We start from the raw sequence: 16,571 nt of genomic DNA on the forward strand, positions 1-16,571 counted from the left end.
AATAGTTTCTCATTTAAACCAGCAGCACAGATGTTATCCCCTTTCTGCAGATGGAAGCTCAGGAAGGTAACATCTCACTTGATGACAATCACACAGGTAATGTGCTGCTGGCTGCTGGTTGGCTTTCCAACTCCAGCCTGCCTTTCCCTCTGTCCCAAAGCAGACTGCACAATTCACAGCAAAGAACCTTCTATTTGGTCCAAATCAGCGGTTTAGATGTTAGCATTCCATCATTTAAACTGCAGTTATCTAATAAGAAAAGACAAAGAGACGACAGCCCAGGAACTAAACTGAAAAGACACAGGAAGACAGGCAAAGGGACGTGTGTAAGGGCAGTGGTCCCCAAGCTTTTGGGCACCGATTTCATGGAAGGTAATTTTTCCAGACACCGAGGAGGGGGATGGTTTTGAGATGATTCAAGGGCATTACGTTTCTTGTGCGCTTTATCTCTATTATTACTACATCAGCTCCACCTCGGATCATCAGGCATTAGATCCTGGAGGCTGGGGACCCCTGTTTAAAGGGATGTGACAGAACCTTAGGGCAGCAGGACCTCCTTGCCCTCTTAAAAATTCTTGAGGCCTCCACACAAAAACCTGTACATGGATGTTTATAGTAGCTTTACGCATAACTTCCAAAACATGGAACCATCCAAGGTGGACTTCAGTAGGTGACTGGATAAATAAACTGGTTCATCCAGACAATAGAGCAGCATTCAGCACAAAAAACAAATGAGCTCTCGGGCCATGAAAAGACATGGAGAAAGCTTAAACACATATTACTAAGTGAAATAAGGCAATCTGAAAAGGCTACCTACTGTATGATCGCAACTATATGATTCTAAAAAGGCAAAACTATGGAAACAGTGAAAAGATCAGTGGTTGTCGGGGTGGGTGGTGAGGAGAGAAACACAGAGTGCTGACCGTGTTTCGGGGGTGAAAACACTGGATGACGCCGTAGTGACGGGAGCCGCGCTGCGCTCAGTCGGCCCGGCTCTTTTGCAACCCCGTGCACTGGAGCCCGCCAGGCTCCTCTGTCCATGGAATTTTCCAGTCAAGAATACTGGAGTGGGTTGCCATTTCCTCCTCCAGGGGATCTTCCCAACCCAGGGACTGAACCCACATCTTCTGCATTGGCAGGTGGATTCTTTAGCACGGAGCCACCTGGGAAGCCCCTATAATGATGGGCACGTGTCATTAAACATTTGTCTAGACCCACAGAATGTACAACACCGTAAACTGTGGTCTCTGAGTGACTATGATGTACCCATGTAGATTCATCTTTGGCAAAAAAAAAAAAAAAAAAAAGTCCATTCTGGTGAGTGATGTTGATAATAGAAGAGGTTATGCCTGTGTGGGGACAGGAGGTATTAATATATAGGAAATTTCTGTACCTTCCTCTCAATTTTGTTATAAACCTAACACTGCTCTTTAAAATTGTCTTTTAAAAAATTATTGGGGTCCGCAAATGTCTATGGGTATTTATCATGTCAGAAATTATAAAATAAAAAAATGTTTAAATATTTATATCATTTGAATGTAACAATAATAAACTCATTAAATGTTTACAAAAAGAACTACACTTTTAATTAGAAAAGTGGCATTGTTCTGCGTCTTTACAAGTCTGGTTAACGTCTGCCTTGAAATAACTGGATGCTGCTCTCTGCTTCTGCAGATATGTTGGGAAATTATGCATCCTATAGTTTCTGGGAACTACCACTGTACCTTCATGAGAAAATGAGGATGAAAGGCTCAGTAACTGCTTCATATTATCACTAAAATAATTTCTAACTTGTGAAGCTCCTGGAAAAGTCTTGGGTACCCCCAGGAGTCCCTGGACCATGCTTTGAGAAAGATAACATAAAGAAGACGGTGTGAGAGAGAGAGGGAAAGGACAAATTGGGGAGACAAGGGCCCACCCACCATCTCACCTGTCACCTCCCCTAAGCCCCGCTCCCCCCACCTCCAGTGCTGAAACCACAGCTTCCTCCCCAAGGATGACCTGCTTTTATTCCAAACATCTCCTCCTTCAGCCTGGCTCATCCTTGAGACAGAAACATGTGCTAACTGGTTAATCTTCCTTCAGAACATACTGGTGTTTTTTAACTGGGGCTTTCTTAAATTAAAACTCCAAAGCCTGATTCTAAAAATGGGCTTATCAGACGACCTGAGATGGGGTGAGCCACCCAGCAGAGCACAGGAGAAAGTCCTCAATGAGACACAAGGGCTGGTTCTTGGGTTATTTTCTCCGTCTGCAAACTTAGCTTGCACCAAGCCCTCTGTCCACTTTTCTGGGCTGTGCTGCCATCAAATGACTTCTGGGCCTGAATCCACCTTACAACCCAAGCACCCCAGCCGCTGTTCGGCCGCCCCTGCGCACACCTGGACTCCGCGAGGCCCCTGGGAGTCCGCAGCATGCCAGCAACCAGATACGACCCCGGGCACAGCCAGTCCATCCGTGTGCCGGGAAAATGCCCTCACTTCTCTGCAGGGACGACCCGGGATAACGCTGTTTTGCCCCACTTTCCGCGCTTCTGTTCCGGACCAGGCGACACGGTGGCCCTGGGGGCGCTCCACGCCCGCTCCAACCCGGTTTTCTGCCCCCTCTCCCGGCAAAGGGTGGCACCCAAAAGCGGGGACTCAAGAAACAGGTTAGGAAACAGGTTTAGAAGCTACCACTCTGGGCCGAGCATCCCGTCCGCCGCTGCGGGGCGCGCCCGTTCGTCCCTGCTCTCCGTGTAGGAGGGCGGGCGGTGGGCAGAGGACGCCTCCTGAGGGCCACGAAGTCGCGGCTCTGCGGCGTCCACAGGACTGGGGCGGGCAGTCCATCTTCTGTCAGGTCGGGAGGGACCTGTTTTCGGGCGCAGCACACACACGCCAGCTTGCCCTGCCCGGGGTGCACCGCGGGGTGCCCTTGGGGACGCGTTACCTGGGCCGGAAGAGCGGACAGCCGCCCAGGAGCTCGCGCAGCTCGTTTTTGAGGCTCCAGAACTCGCCGTCCAGGTAACGGTGCAAGGATGAGTCCCCGAGCCCCAGGTCCGCCGGCTCCATGGTGCTGTCGGGCCTCTGGCGCGTCTCTGGGGCCGCTGCCCCGCGCGCCTCCTCCCGCATGTGGCCCGGAGCGCACTCCCTCTCGGCTCCACGCCGCTGGCCAGTCTCCTCCCTCCTCCGCCGCTTGCCCCGCCCTCCCGCGCGCTGGCCCTACCCCGACGCTGCTGCCTGGGCACCCAGTGAAGAAAGAAAGGTCCAAGGAATTTTACAATGGTCTTCCTCCCCGCCTTGCCCCGGGGCTTGAGTTCCTGCTGCCTGTGCCCTCGGCTCAGTTGTCCCTCCAGTCGGTGGCCCACAAGAGCCCTGGTATTAGAACCCTAGAGGGGAAGTTGGTCTGTAGACACCGGTGCCTGGTTGCTCAGAGCTGAGGCACCTCACGGAGCGGACGTCCTGTGTCAGCAGCCTCTCTGCGCCCAAGATCCAAGATGGCCTGGCCCATGCTCTGGCCCCAGGTCAGCTGCAGCTTGGCATTCCAGCGAACTTTAATATTACCGTAATCTGGGGGGTGGCCTGGGGCTACAGGGTAGCTGGGAGATGCAGAAAGAACAAACGATGAACAAACACCAACTCATCTCCCAGAATCCTCCTTCTGTTGTTCTAACAAGTGACATTCATTCCTTTCCTCTAAGTCTCATTTACTTGACTGAGTCTCCATTTAAGTGGAAAGGGAATGTTAGTTGTTTCCTTTCAAAGACCAGTGGGCTGGGGAGATGACTGTTGGGGAGTGTGCTGTAGCTGGCCCTTGGGTCTCTGTCTGCTGTCATTAGGTTAACGAATATCATCTGTATTAGTTTCCTTCTTGTTGCTCAGTCCTAAGCCTTGTCCCACTCTTTCCAACCCCATTGGCTGCAGCTCGCCAGGCTTCCCTGTCCTTCACTATCTCCTGGAGTTTGCTCCAACTCATGTTCGTTGAGTCGGTGATGCCATCCAACCATCTCATCCTCTGTCATCCCCTTCTCCTCCTGCCCTTAATCTTTCCCAGCATTGAGGTCTTTTCCAAGGAGTCAGGTCTTCACATCAGGTGGCCAAAGTATTGGAGCTTCAGCTTCAGCATCAGTCCTTCCAGTGATTCAGGGTTGATTTCCTTTAGGATGGACTGGCTTGATCTCCTTGCTGTCCAGGAGGATTTTAGCTCTGTATTTTCATGGTGCTGTGTGAGCCAAGGACTGTTCTGAGGCATAGAGCCCCCGTGCCTCTCTTCTCCTGAGGATTCTGGAGCCTGGGCAATCCCTGGGGCCTGCCTGGAGCCACAGCTCTGCTTTAGCTGATGGTCTCTCCCTTCCAGGGCACCTGAGCCTATGTTTGTTGTGAGGGTTGGTTTGTTGTGAGGGTGTTGTCAGGAGGGGCACCCCCAGTTGCACACAAGCCCTTCCTGTGAACCTGCTTCTGCCCAAAGGCCTGCCCTGGAGCCTGACTTACCCCAAATTTGTCTGTGACTGATCTTGTGACTTTAGATAAGAATCTTCATCTCTCTTAGTTTCAATTTCTTCATTTGAAACTTGTGGCTAATATGATCTACATTTTTTTAAAGACTATAATTATGTATACATAATGTTTGCCTCATATTAGGTGCTCTCTGATGGTCAGTGGGATGTTCGATGGGATTATTTAAATTGTGGACATATTCCACAATGACTGCAGAAAATCTGAATAGAATATTCATTGTAGATTTCTCAAAAAAAAAAAATGAAAACCTCCCTCTCCTTATAAGGACACCAATCAATGGGTTGGGCTCCATCCTACTCCACTCTGACCTCATCTTAACCTGATTACATCTGCATAAACCCATTTTTCCAATTAGGTTTCCATTAACCAATAAGGTTACATGAACTTTCAATCCAGTATGTGCATATGTGCTAAGTCACTTCAACCATGTCTGACTCTTTAAGACCCTTTGGACTGTAGCCCACCAGGCTCCTCTGGCCATGGGATTCTCCAGGCAAGGATACAGGAGTGAGTAGCCATTCCCTTCTCTGGGGGAATCTTCCCAATCCAGGGATCAAACCTGGCTCTCCTGCACACGGGACAGATTCTTTACTGTCTGAGCCACTTAGAGAAGTCAGAGAGCACAGGCTAGATGTGCCAGTTACCTCTGAGCCAGCATCAGAAAACCTTCCCCAACAAGATGCCTGCTAGAGGAGTTAGGTATGTCCTGGAGAAAAAGGCTGGGCTCAGAACCAGAGTACCTACAGCAGGACCTCATAAGGGAAATGCAGGAATCCAGCAGCCCAGGCCTCTGAGAAGGGTGTCCAGTGACCCACAATGGACCAGGCATGGCATCCAGGTTTGTGCTCAAGGGCCATCCTGTAGCCCTGGGCTTTCCATAGAAGAGGGAGGCTGTAATGGCTGCTGGCTTCATTTTGCACTACCCCAGCCCCTCGGTCCTTGTAAGAGAGGCAGGCCCTTGGCTTGGACATTGAGAGAGTGTTCTCCTGCGTGGATGGTGGCAGGCAAGAATCCTTTAAGCTCCTTCCATAGATGAGTGACCAGGAACGTTAATGACTTGCCCAAGGGCTCCTGGCTCTCCAAGGCAGAGGACTCAGGCCCTAGAGGACCCACACCACATCACACTCCCCTGCGGGACTGGCCTGGGGGCCTCGGTGACCTTTCTGGAGGCAGCTTTCATGAGGGCCTGGGGCACAAACACTACAGCCCAGGGCTTAGGGTTCCGTGGTGAGGCACAGACTGTTCTCAGGGAACTTTGGTGTGTCTGTAGAAATCAGAGAACCAGAAAATAGAGCAGGGAGCACCCTGGAGTATTTTCAGTCAGTCCTTTCTTTTCAGATGAGAACTCTGGAGGGCATGGCCTCTAATGGCTCCATCTGACCACTGCGCTAGGTTTCAGGAGGCAAATGGGGCAACTTAGGAAACTATACTGTTCCTTGTGTATGGATGTGAGAGTTGAACCGTAAAAAAGGCTGAGTGCCGAAAAACTTACTTTCAAATTGGGGTGCTGGGACTCTTGAGAGTCCCTTGGACAGCAAGGAGATCAAACCAGTCAATCCTAAAGGAAATCAGCCCTGAATATTCACTGGAAGGACTGATGCTGAAGCTGAAGCTCCAATACTTTGGTCACCTCATGTGAAGAGTTGACTTATTGGAAAAGACCTTAATGCTGGGAAAGACTGATGACAGGAGGCGAAGGGGGCAACTGAGGGAGAGATGATAGGATGGCATCACTGACTCAACAGACATGAGTTTGAGCAAATTCCGGGAGATAGTGAAGGACAGGGAAGCCTGGTGTGCTGCAGCTTATGGGGTTGCAGAGTTGGACACAACTGAGAGACTGAAAACAACAATGCTTCCCAGTACCCCCCAGTACTTTGAGAATCCCAGTAATGATACTAGCTCAGGTTTACCTAGCCCTTGCCTTATAACATTGTTATAAGGTAGAGAGGCTATAAATGCTAGAGAAAATTTGAACTAATGCTCAGAGATGCAGGTATAATACTGTAAAAAGAAATTTGTCTGGGGACCTTGCTGGCAGTCCAGTGGTTAAGACTCTACACACCCAGTGCAGGGTGCATGGATTGCATCTCTGCTTGGAGAACTAAGCTCCTCCATGACAGTGGGCACGGCCAAAATAAATTTCAAAAAAAGAAAAGAAATTTAGTTGGTTTTTGACTGAGGTCCTGACACAGAGCCTTCAAAAACTCTGAGCATTTCTTAAGGGATTGGTGTCTTTGTTGTGCTACTGAATAATGCCTGCAGTGATTTTGGAGCCCAAGAAAATAAAGTCTGTCACTGCTTCCACTTTCCCCTTCTGTTTGCCATGAAGTGATGGGACTGGATGCCACTATCTTAGTTTTTTTGTATGTTTCACTCTCCTCTTTCACCTTCGTCAAGAGGCTCTTTAGTTCCTCTTCACTTTCTGCCACTAGAGTGGGTATCGTCTGCGTATCTGAGGTTGTTGATATTTCTCTTGGCAATCTTGATTCCAGCCATTAGTACCAGTGCAGCCATTTATCCGGATGCAAAAATGAGCTCATAAGATTAGATGCCTCTAATAAGGGAAGAATAGGAAAGAGAAAGGAATAGGGTCTCTGGTCTCTAGAACCAGGCTAACATGTAAATAACATCTGGGCATCACTTGTGTCCATTATACAAATACCAGGATAGCACATAGGACTGGACATTCAATTAGAGATTCTTGTGGAGACTGATGGCGGCAGAGAGCTGGGATTCCCATCCTTCCTTCCAGGCTGCAGTGATATGAAAGTCCATCCTGGGTTTTGACCACGCAAGGGATCTTCAGAAATAACAAAACACCTTCAGATGAAAAACATTTCTAGAATAGGGCTTTATATTTTTTCCTTTCTTCATATCAACTTTATTCTTAATGTTCTGTAGCCCCTGAAATCACTTGTCAGCTTTCTGTCACTACTTGAATTATAAATCTCTAATCTTATATGATGTTTCAGCAACACAGCTAATACTGCTACTATAAATTACTTTAAATTTCCCAGTGGAAGGAAGATACATGTGTGTTTGTGATTGTCTGCATGTGTCAAACAGGCAGAACCTAGAGAAGAATAATTGTTTTCTTTCTCTTTTCTTTTAATTTTGACTCAACAGACATGAGTTTGAGCAAATTCCGGGAGATGGTGAAGGACATTTTGGCTGCGCTGGGTCTTCGTTGCAGTATGTGGGCTCTTGGCCGCAACAGGCTTCTCCAGCTATGCTGCACACAGCCTCCTCTGGTTGAGATGCACAAACTCTGCAGCGTTCAGGCTCACTAGTTGTGGCACCTGGGCTTAGTTGCTCCAAGGCTCATGGAACCTTAGCTCCCCTACCAGAGGCGGAACCTGAGTCTCCTACATTGGGAGGTGGATTCTTTACCACTGGACCACCAGGTAAGTCCCCATTTTCCTTTTCTTAACAGAGCACTGACTGGTATCATGGGACAACCCAAGAAATTGAGTGGAGGCTATAGGAGACTGGGAGTCAGAGAAACATTATGAAGAGAAGGAGATAGTTTTCATTTTACAGATCAGGAAACTTACACCCAGATTCAGGGTTTAAGTCCCATTATCTGCTTCTTTGGCTTCCCAGGTAGCTAACTGGGTAAAGAATCTGCCTGCAATGCAGGATGAGACTCAGAAGACATGGGTTCGATCCCTGGGTTGGGAAGATCTGCTGGAGGAGGACATGGCAACCTACTCCAGTATTCTTGCCAGGGTAATCCCATGGACAGAGGAGCCTGGTAGGTTACAGTCCATGGGGTTGCATAGAGTCAGACACCACTTAGCAACTGAGCACAGCACAGCACATCTGCTTCTTGAGGAAGTCAAGTCTGGAGCTCATGTTCCCTGATGCAGTCTGGTTTTCCATCTCCAATAAGTTGGGAAATTACTATTTTGGACAAACAAGTCACTGAAAGCCCAAATATGAACAAAAATGCCTTACCAATTTAGAGAATCTATTAGTCATTTTACATATTTAATATTGAAATAGTTAAATATTGACATTTAATATTGAAATTAGCAGATAAACTAATTTAAAGTTTTAGAGGAAGAGAGAGTTGTAACTGCACATTTCTGCCTCAGAGGTAGGAAATGCAGACCTTGACACATGTGGACCCACTACTCCCACTCAGATCAGAACAAGCCTCCCCACTCACATTCTGGGGTGGGTCTCGGGAGATAAGGTAACAGACCCACTAAGGCAACAGCAATGCCAAAAATTAAAGGGATGGCTAATCAGTGAAGCAACCGTTATTATTTAACAAACTTTCAGATATGCCATGGCAGTCGCTACACTCAACACAAACCTGAGGAGAAAAGGGCAAAGGGAGAAGATGAAAGAAGATAACCGTTGGAGCAGATGGAATTTGAAATGCTGTCAGTGGTGTGAACTTCCAATTAGTGAATTTTTTAAAAGACGAGCAACGTATTTGCCAGCTCTTCAGGATTTTCTGCTTATATTGATTTATGTAAATTGCCAGCATTTGGGGGTTTATAGATTTTCATCAAAGTAGCAAACTGTTTCTTTCATCACACTCTTGGGAAGTTCTTCCTTTACTCCTGACATGTAGAGATAATGTGAAGCTCTTAGAAAAATACAGTCATCCTAGACTTAGGAAACAGCACATGAGACTTACTTCAACAAGCTCCTGACGGCTTTGAATCAGGCCAGTCTCTGCTTTCCTTCAGTGGTGCTTAGTCCTGTTACGTAGGAAGGTCAAACATCTGGTAAACCCTCCAACTCAACACATCTCTACACAAGTAGCAGCCTTCCCCAGCTCCAGTGGCCTGTTTCTATCAATTCTTCTAGGCCATCAAATTACCTTTCTCTTCTTTTCCTTACATATTAAAGACATCTTTGTGTTCTGAGAACACTCCCTCCTTGAGATCTGATTCCCTGTCTTACCTTCTTCCAGTCCCTCTGCCTCCAACGCCAGCTTAGAGTCTGCAGATTACTGATCTTGGCCTCCCTGTCCCCCTAAAATCCTGATGTATTGGGAACTGGTTGATTAACCTAACAGGGACATTATGATGAACACAGTGTGTGGAAGGAGCATTATATTGGGTTGGCCAAAAAGTTTGTTCAGGTTTTTCCATGTTATAGAAAACCCTGAATTTTGGCCAACCCAACAATTTTCCTACAGAATAAGAATAATAGTAGAGAGGGATGTCCGTAATTAAGGAAAAAGAGAAGGCATTGAGTAAGCCAGGAAATTATTTCCAGAAACACGTAAGATTCTAATAAATGCTAATAACTGTAATACTTATTACTGCTACCTCTAGATATACCCCAGTGTCTGGCATCAGTGGGTCAGTGTGCCCTTTTTAAGGGGCAGTGTGGGAAGAGGCATTCACAATACTTTACTCCACAAACAAGCCTGGTGGGAGAGAAGCTCCTAGTAGTAGAAATGAAGGAGGGCAGACAAGCTCTGTGGCCTCTAGAAAACAGGGTTGAGCTAAGTATACCTACCATGAGGTCCTATGAGCACAATGCTGCTCATTCCCCAAAGGCCCAGTTTATTGTCAAGATCAAGTACAAACGCCTTAATCTAGCATGTAAGATCAGACATCAAACTATCAAATTCGTCTTTCATAAAGACTTTCCACTGCTCATTAACAGAAGTCCTCAAGGGTTATTTCCTTCAGTGACCTTTATTTACACCAGGAATGACGTCCCCAGACTCCCCCCAGCCCAGATCCACCCCACCACGTTCAAGGCCCAAGTCAAGCCCTCCATTGCCCAGGAAGCTTTCTCTGACAGACAGGCCCCATGTCCCCTCCCTCCTCTAGACTCCCCTAGCAGAAATCATATGTGTATTAATTTAGCACTTAATCTTGCATTGGCAGCCAGATTCTTTAGTAGCTGAGCCACCAAGGAAGTCCCAAACATTCATTTAGCACTTAATATTATTTATGTCTATACAGGCTTCCCAGGTGGCTCAGTGGTAAAGAATCTGCCTGCCAATGCAGGAGACACAGGTCCAATCCTTGGGTTGGGAAGAGCCCTGGTGAAGGAAATGGCAATCCATTCCAGTATTCTTGCCTTGAAACTCCCTTGGACAGAGGAGCCTGGCAGGCTACAGTCCACGGGGTCACAAAGAGTCGGACACGACTTAGTGACTAAACAACAACAATGTTTTATGTCTGTATCTCCATCTTCCAGATAATACCACTAGTTTCTTAAGGACAAGATCTGTCTGAGTCAGATAAGGTTACAATTAAATCCAGTAGCACCTAGTATACGAGAGATGCCTGATCAATATTTCCTGATTGGTGACTGAGGTGGAATCAGACACCCGTTGAAAACTTGAGTTAGTGAGAACAAAATTGTGTTAATTCCTGTGATAATCAGCAGAACCTAAACTTGTCTAAAGACTCCAGAGTGAGCACCCTCTGAGTTAACAACCCTACAAATTGGATACTTGTGTAATCCAAATCAATCATTTCCCTGAAAGAAATTCTGAACTCTGAGAGCATCAGGATTTCCAGAAGCTGCTAATTTTTTTAAAAAAGGTATTTAACTTAAGGGCCCCAAGACAGCAAAACATGCACACCACTTCTCTAAAAGGAAGTAATCACATGAATAGCTCTTTATATTTTACTTGCCCTGTCAAGTGGCTCCTGAAAGAACCTCGAGAAGTAGAATCAAGGGGTTAGGCAAGGTTAGGTTGACTCTTCCAATTCAGTCTCAGGTAGGAAGCATCAGAGTATTACATAATTCTTCTTAGACTTCTGGGCTCCTTTGCAAAAGGATCTCGTTTTTGGTTTTCTAATTCCTAAATCCATGGTCTCCACAGCTCCCAAGTTCCACAGAAGATGGTGAAAGTTGTCCTGCCGCCATTCTGTACTCTATTCAAACTTCTGTTCTTTTAATCACCAGTTGGATGTAGGAACTGCCCAGTCCCTTGAGCTCTCATTCGCTATAGAGCACCCACAGAGCATTTCATATCAGTTAAATCAAGCCTGGAGGTCTCCAAGGGTATCAACCTATTGCTTTATTTGCCATGTGTAATTTACATTAACTAACCCTTAAGCGCTTACAGACGTGATGCCCTTACGTTGTAACCACTAAGCTAAAACCCACTTAGGTTTTTCCCTGGGCTTTTGATGAATCACTCCCTCTCTGCCACAGCTTTTTTGGATCTGGAACCAAAATTTAAAGGACTTCAGCATCTAGGTTCTTTACTTACAGAGAGGACGCGGAACAAAGTTTTTTGTTTTGCGGGAAATGGAGAGGTGTGCCACTGGGCAGGATTCCGTTTTTCACCCCATCAGCCTCTCCTAAGCCAGAGGTAGGCATTCCTCCCGGGCTCTGCGACCTTAAACAAGTCTGAACGGTATAAACGGGATTATTTTTCTTCTTTCCATAAACCAGGCATAACGACTCTGGTTTATATAAGTAAGCAAAGCGTCGAAGCGGCACAATTTTTTCAACCTCGAGAAACTATTTTTCTCCCAGGATGCCTTCCTCAGGGTGATGCCTTAATCACGTAATTTTGTAAGCCAGCTACAGCTTGCACGGCTAAGGAAAAAACTCAGCCCCTACTCCTGAGCCAAACTAGGTGGTCCCCGTCACGCCGCACCCCGAAACCTAACCCGCCCTCCGCTCAGCTTGCGCTTTTGATTCAACTGGGTTGCCGGAAGTGGGAGGAGCTGCCGGCGCACCAGAGGGAGGCGGACCTTGGTCTCCAGGCAACGGCCCAGGTGATTGGCCAGCTCGTTTGCAGCCGAGGCCAATGGCCAGGCGCCTTGCAAACGGTCGTTGCGGCGACTGAGGCTGCGCGGGAGATTCGACTTGGCGGCGGCTACTACCCGACGGCGCAGCTGGGACTGCTGCTGCCCTGGTTCCTCTCGCCATGGATAACCCGGAAAATGTTTTTCAGTAGGTGTGGGTCTGGTGGGAGGGAGAAGGGTGGGCGGGGGCGTGATCCCCGGCTGCAGGCCGCCGGGGGCTGGCGTACCTGAGTTCGGGCCTAGTGGGCTGTAGGTCCCTGGCCCGCCCCGGACCTGCCTCCCTTGGCCTTCCCGCCCCTTTCCTTGGCCCTGGAGTTTGTACCCTTCCAGCCTCACTACCCCCATCCCTCCCCGGCTGCGCTGCGGGCCACTCGGGAGTCGTGGAGAGGGAGCACAGTGTAGCCGGGACTCTCCGCTGAGACCGCGGGCCTTTGACCGAGCTGCCTCTAGAGTGGCAGTTTGGGGCGGGGGGTGGGGTGGGGGGGCGGTTTGGATGAAATTGAGGCCCCCAGAGCTCCTTGATTGTCTGTAAGGAATTCTCCTCTGGGCAGATCGCCTCGGTGCAAGTAAAATGTCTAACCCCCCAAAAATTAACACTTGCATGTAGGTTTCATGAGAAATTTTCGAAACCACTTATTTTAAAATTCTAGAAAGGGAAAGAACTTAAAATTGCACTATCACATAATCCCACAATTATTAAAAACCGTTGAGTAATGTGCACTTTAAGGGAAAAAAATGTTGCACTGTTTGTCATTTATGTCTACCTGCTAACAATTTTTAAAATTCCCATGTCTTTGCTTTTTATGACTTAGGTGATTTATCCAGACTGTTTCAAATGCATTTAAAACAGTTAAATCTTGTGCTACGGAAATTAAAACTGGTTAGTTTTATTAACACCAGTCTAATATTAACTGGGATCAAAAGACTCAGATCCTTAACTCTGCCTTCAGACTTTTTCTGTAGCCCAGACTGCAAAGGATTTCAATTTTACAGACTCCTCTTCCCCCATTTTAAAATAGAAACCAGATATTTCTGACCTTATTTTGACTTTCCAAAGGCTAATTTGCACTAATGAGCTGAGTGTTTTAGTATTGCTTTACAGTGTATTTAGACTGTATTACTAGGGAAGTGTGATTGGTATCAGATGGGCATCTTACTTTGGGCAGCCTATTACATATGTTTCAGGAGAAAGTTATTTCATAACTTAAATTAGGAACTTTTAAACTGCTTATAAATTGTGGGAGCTTATCCCCTATGATGCACAAGAGGGAGTTTCAAGATGTAGGAATATTTTTTAACTTTTAAAAATAAGTATTACGTTTATGTGGTTAAAAAAGATTTAGGAAAAGTGTTCACTGAGATCTTTATCTGACGGCTCTCCCAATGCCTTGTATGTAACCATTTTTCTAGTTTATTTTTCAAGAATGTAAATATTTATAATAACACGAACATAGGTATGTACATATGTAAGTATGTGTACAATCCCTGCCTTTATTAAACATAAAAAGTAGCAGAGCATATGCACTGCCGTTTTTTTTTTTTTTTTTGCTTAATGCTATCCTTGGAGATTTTAGTCTGCCATTCCATAGATTCTTTTTTCATTCTTTTTTACAACTGCATGGTATTTCACGTACCATAATTGACCTAAAAAAGTACCCTATTGATGGACACTTGGAGTGCGGACCTTCTTTTGCTATAATAGATAGTGCCATGGTGAAGAATCTTGTACCCACCATGCTTTTCATGTATCTGTCCTCTCGATTCCTAGGAGTGGGTTTGCTAGATCAAAAGGAAATCTATCTGTAATTCTGGTGATATTATTACCAGTTCCCTTGGCAGGAACTGAGCACACTCCCACCTCCAAGCAAGTTGTAAGTGTGTCTTTTTCCATTACTTCCCGTCTACATTGTTGTCATATTTTTGGAGTTTGGCAGATGAGAAGTTATCTCAGTGAGCAAATTTCTCTCCTTAGAGAGGTTGAGTATTTTTCTGTGAAATGCCTTTTGTTCATTTCTTAAATTGGATTGGGTTTGTTTTTCCCCCCCAATTTCTAGAAGCTCTTTCGTCATCCCCGTTTAGCATTTCTCTCTTAACTCTGCTTGGTGTTTTGTTTATTTAACATAGAGAAGCTTTTTATTTATAAGTAGTCCACTTACCTAGCTTTTTCTTTTGTGGCTTCTGGATTTTGAGTCATAAGAAACTTTGATTTTATTTGTATTGTGAGGTGAAGGCTAGAAGAAAATATTACTTTCAAATTTTTTTTTTCCCCTCGAAAAGATCATCGAACTTCTTTGATAGAAACCTGAAAGTCTTCCTTACTTTGGCTCTCTCTTTTACCCAGTGTTCAGTCCCTTCCGCAAGTCTCATTGTCTCTTTCTCCAAAACACCCCAGTTCCGCATTTGAACAGTTCCCATACTGGCTGGGACTCTGCAATAGCTCCGTAACCGTTCTCATCCCCCACCCGCTTCGTCACTTAGAGACAGTTTTAAAATACACATTAGATCTCGTCACCCCTCACCTTCCTCCTAACTTAGCTGCTTGGATCTGGCCCTGTCAAACGTTACCCCCTGAGAGGCAGGCTTTCCCTGACCGCCCTACCTGAAAACAGTAACCCCCGTCGCACTCTTAGCCCTTCTGTCCTTTGGGTTTTTGTGTTTGTTGTCCCCCTCTGTGTTCTTATTTTACAGATTTCTTTTTGTTGGTTTCTTTATCCTGCTAGCACCTGGGGCCTCTTGGAGAACTTTCTTGGCTTGGCTGGTTTATTTTTTAAGCTGTGGCTGAGTATGCAGAAGTAGGGGCAAGTTCTCAGGGAGCTACAGCCACTGACTTCTGAGCATTGTCATCGGGTGGCCTCCCTCGGGAGCCTGGTGTCCCATTGAGGCCCAGAAAGCAAACTGTGTCCTAGAAGTCCCGATTTGTTAGACCCTGGGCTGTCACGCGCTTCCCTGTTGACTCAGACAGTAAAAAAATCTGCTTACAATACAGGAGACCCAGGTTTGATCCATGGGTTGGGATGATCCCCTGGAGAAGGGAATGGCAACCCACTGCAGTATTCTTGCCTGGAGAACCCCATGGACAAAGAAGGCTGGCGGGCTACAGTCTATGGGGTTGCAAAGAGTCAGACATAACTGGGTGAATAGCCGTGGGCTGTCATGCACCTTTCAAGAGCTCTCTTCACATCTCCAGCTGAGTTCCTAAGCAGCAAGGCGAGGGGTCTGGGTCAACGCCACACCTGGGTCCCAACATTAGAAGGAGGAGTAGCAAAGTTCTGGTGCCCCTCATGGTGGCTGTGACATTGGAACTGGAGACCTTTTATTAATAGCTGCTTCCTGTAGAGCCACCTCAGGGGCCTTGCGTCTTGCTTTCTTCTGAAAACAACGCTGCTTTTGAGTTTCTGACTTCTGAGTGAATACTGTTTTCATTTTTATTATAGCATTTGAATTGATGTCTAAGATTTCTATTTTAAGGTATATTCATGATAAATATGAAATATAACTTTTGCTTTTAGGAAGTATTCCTAATAATCCCATGTACCTATTTTTCTTCGTTCTAGAATGTTTGAAGCCCATATGCAGAGCTACAAGGGCGATGACCCACTTGGTGAATGGGAAAGGTTAGCATTTCATTTATTTTTTCTATAAACAAACTGTATGCGGCCCTGAAAAATTAACACTGTCCATATTTTTTCTAGTTACATGCAATGGGTAGAAGAGAATTTTCCTGAGAATAAAGAATACTTAACAACTTTATTAGAGCATCTAATGAAGGAATTTTTAGATAAGAAGAGATATCACAATGACCCAAGGTTCATCAATTATTGTCTACAATTTGTAAGTATACTTTCAGAGGTATAATCACATCCCTCGTCATGTTGTACTTTTGCTTTTTACCCCAGATTTTAGGATCAGTTTTTGGGTATTTTTTATTTGATTCCTTATGTTTCTAAGTCATAACTTTTTTTTTTTTTTTAAGTTGTGTGGCCAGAGACTTGTATTTTACAATCTTTTGGCTTCTGTCTTATGGAATCAGTGATTGAATTTTAAAATCCTCCTTCTCTGTAAAGCCTGTAATGTGACAACAGAAGGTAGAAACCAGGCTTCCCTGGTGGCTCAGGTGGTATAGAATCTGCCTGCAATGCAGCAGACCTGCGTTCGACCCCTGGGTCATGAAGATCTCCTGGAGAAGGAAATGGCCACCCACTCCAGTATTCTTGCCTGGGGAATCCCATGGACAGAGGGGCCTAATGGGCTACAGTCCATGGGGTCACAAAGACTGACCCAAGTGAGCGACTAACACTTTCACTTTTCAAGGTAGAAACCTTGA

At 46.1% G+C, this 16,571-nt stretch overlaps 1 protein-coding gene across 2 annotated transcripts in view; it reads left to right on the plus strand.

Moving 5' to 3' along the window:
• The first annotated feature begins 12,283 nt into the window (after positions 1–12,283).
• BUB1 (BUB1 mitotic checkpoint serine/threonine kinase) overlaps positions 12,284–16,571 on the plus strand; it is a 33,151-nt gene continuing 28,863 nt past the window's right edge. For both annotated transcript variants that reach the window (XM_027554530.1, XM_027554531.1), the window contains exons 1-3: positions 12,284–12,395; positions 15,802–15,861; positions 15,940–16,078. In XM_027554530.1, the coding sequence (XP_027410331.1) occupies positions 12,370–12,395; positions 15,802–15,861; positions 15,940–16,078 (225 nt within the window). In that variant the 5' untranslated portion in view covers positions 12,284–12,369. The remainder of the gene's footprint in view (positions 12,396–15,801; positions 15,862–15,939; positions 16,079–16,571) is intronic.

The sequence above is a fragment of the Bos indicus x Bos taurus genome, chromosome 11 (genome assembly GCF_003369695.1).
Source record: "Bos indicus x Bos taurus breed Angus x Brahman F1 hybrid chromosome 11, Bos_hybrid_MaternalHap_v2.0, whole genome shotgun sequence".
NCBI classification, from domain to species: domain Eukaryota; kingdom Metazoa; phylum Chordata; class Mammalia; order Artiodactyla; family Bovidae; genus Bos; species Bos indicus x Bos taurus.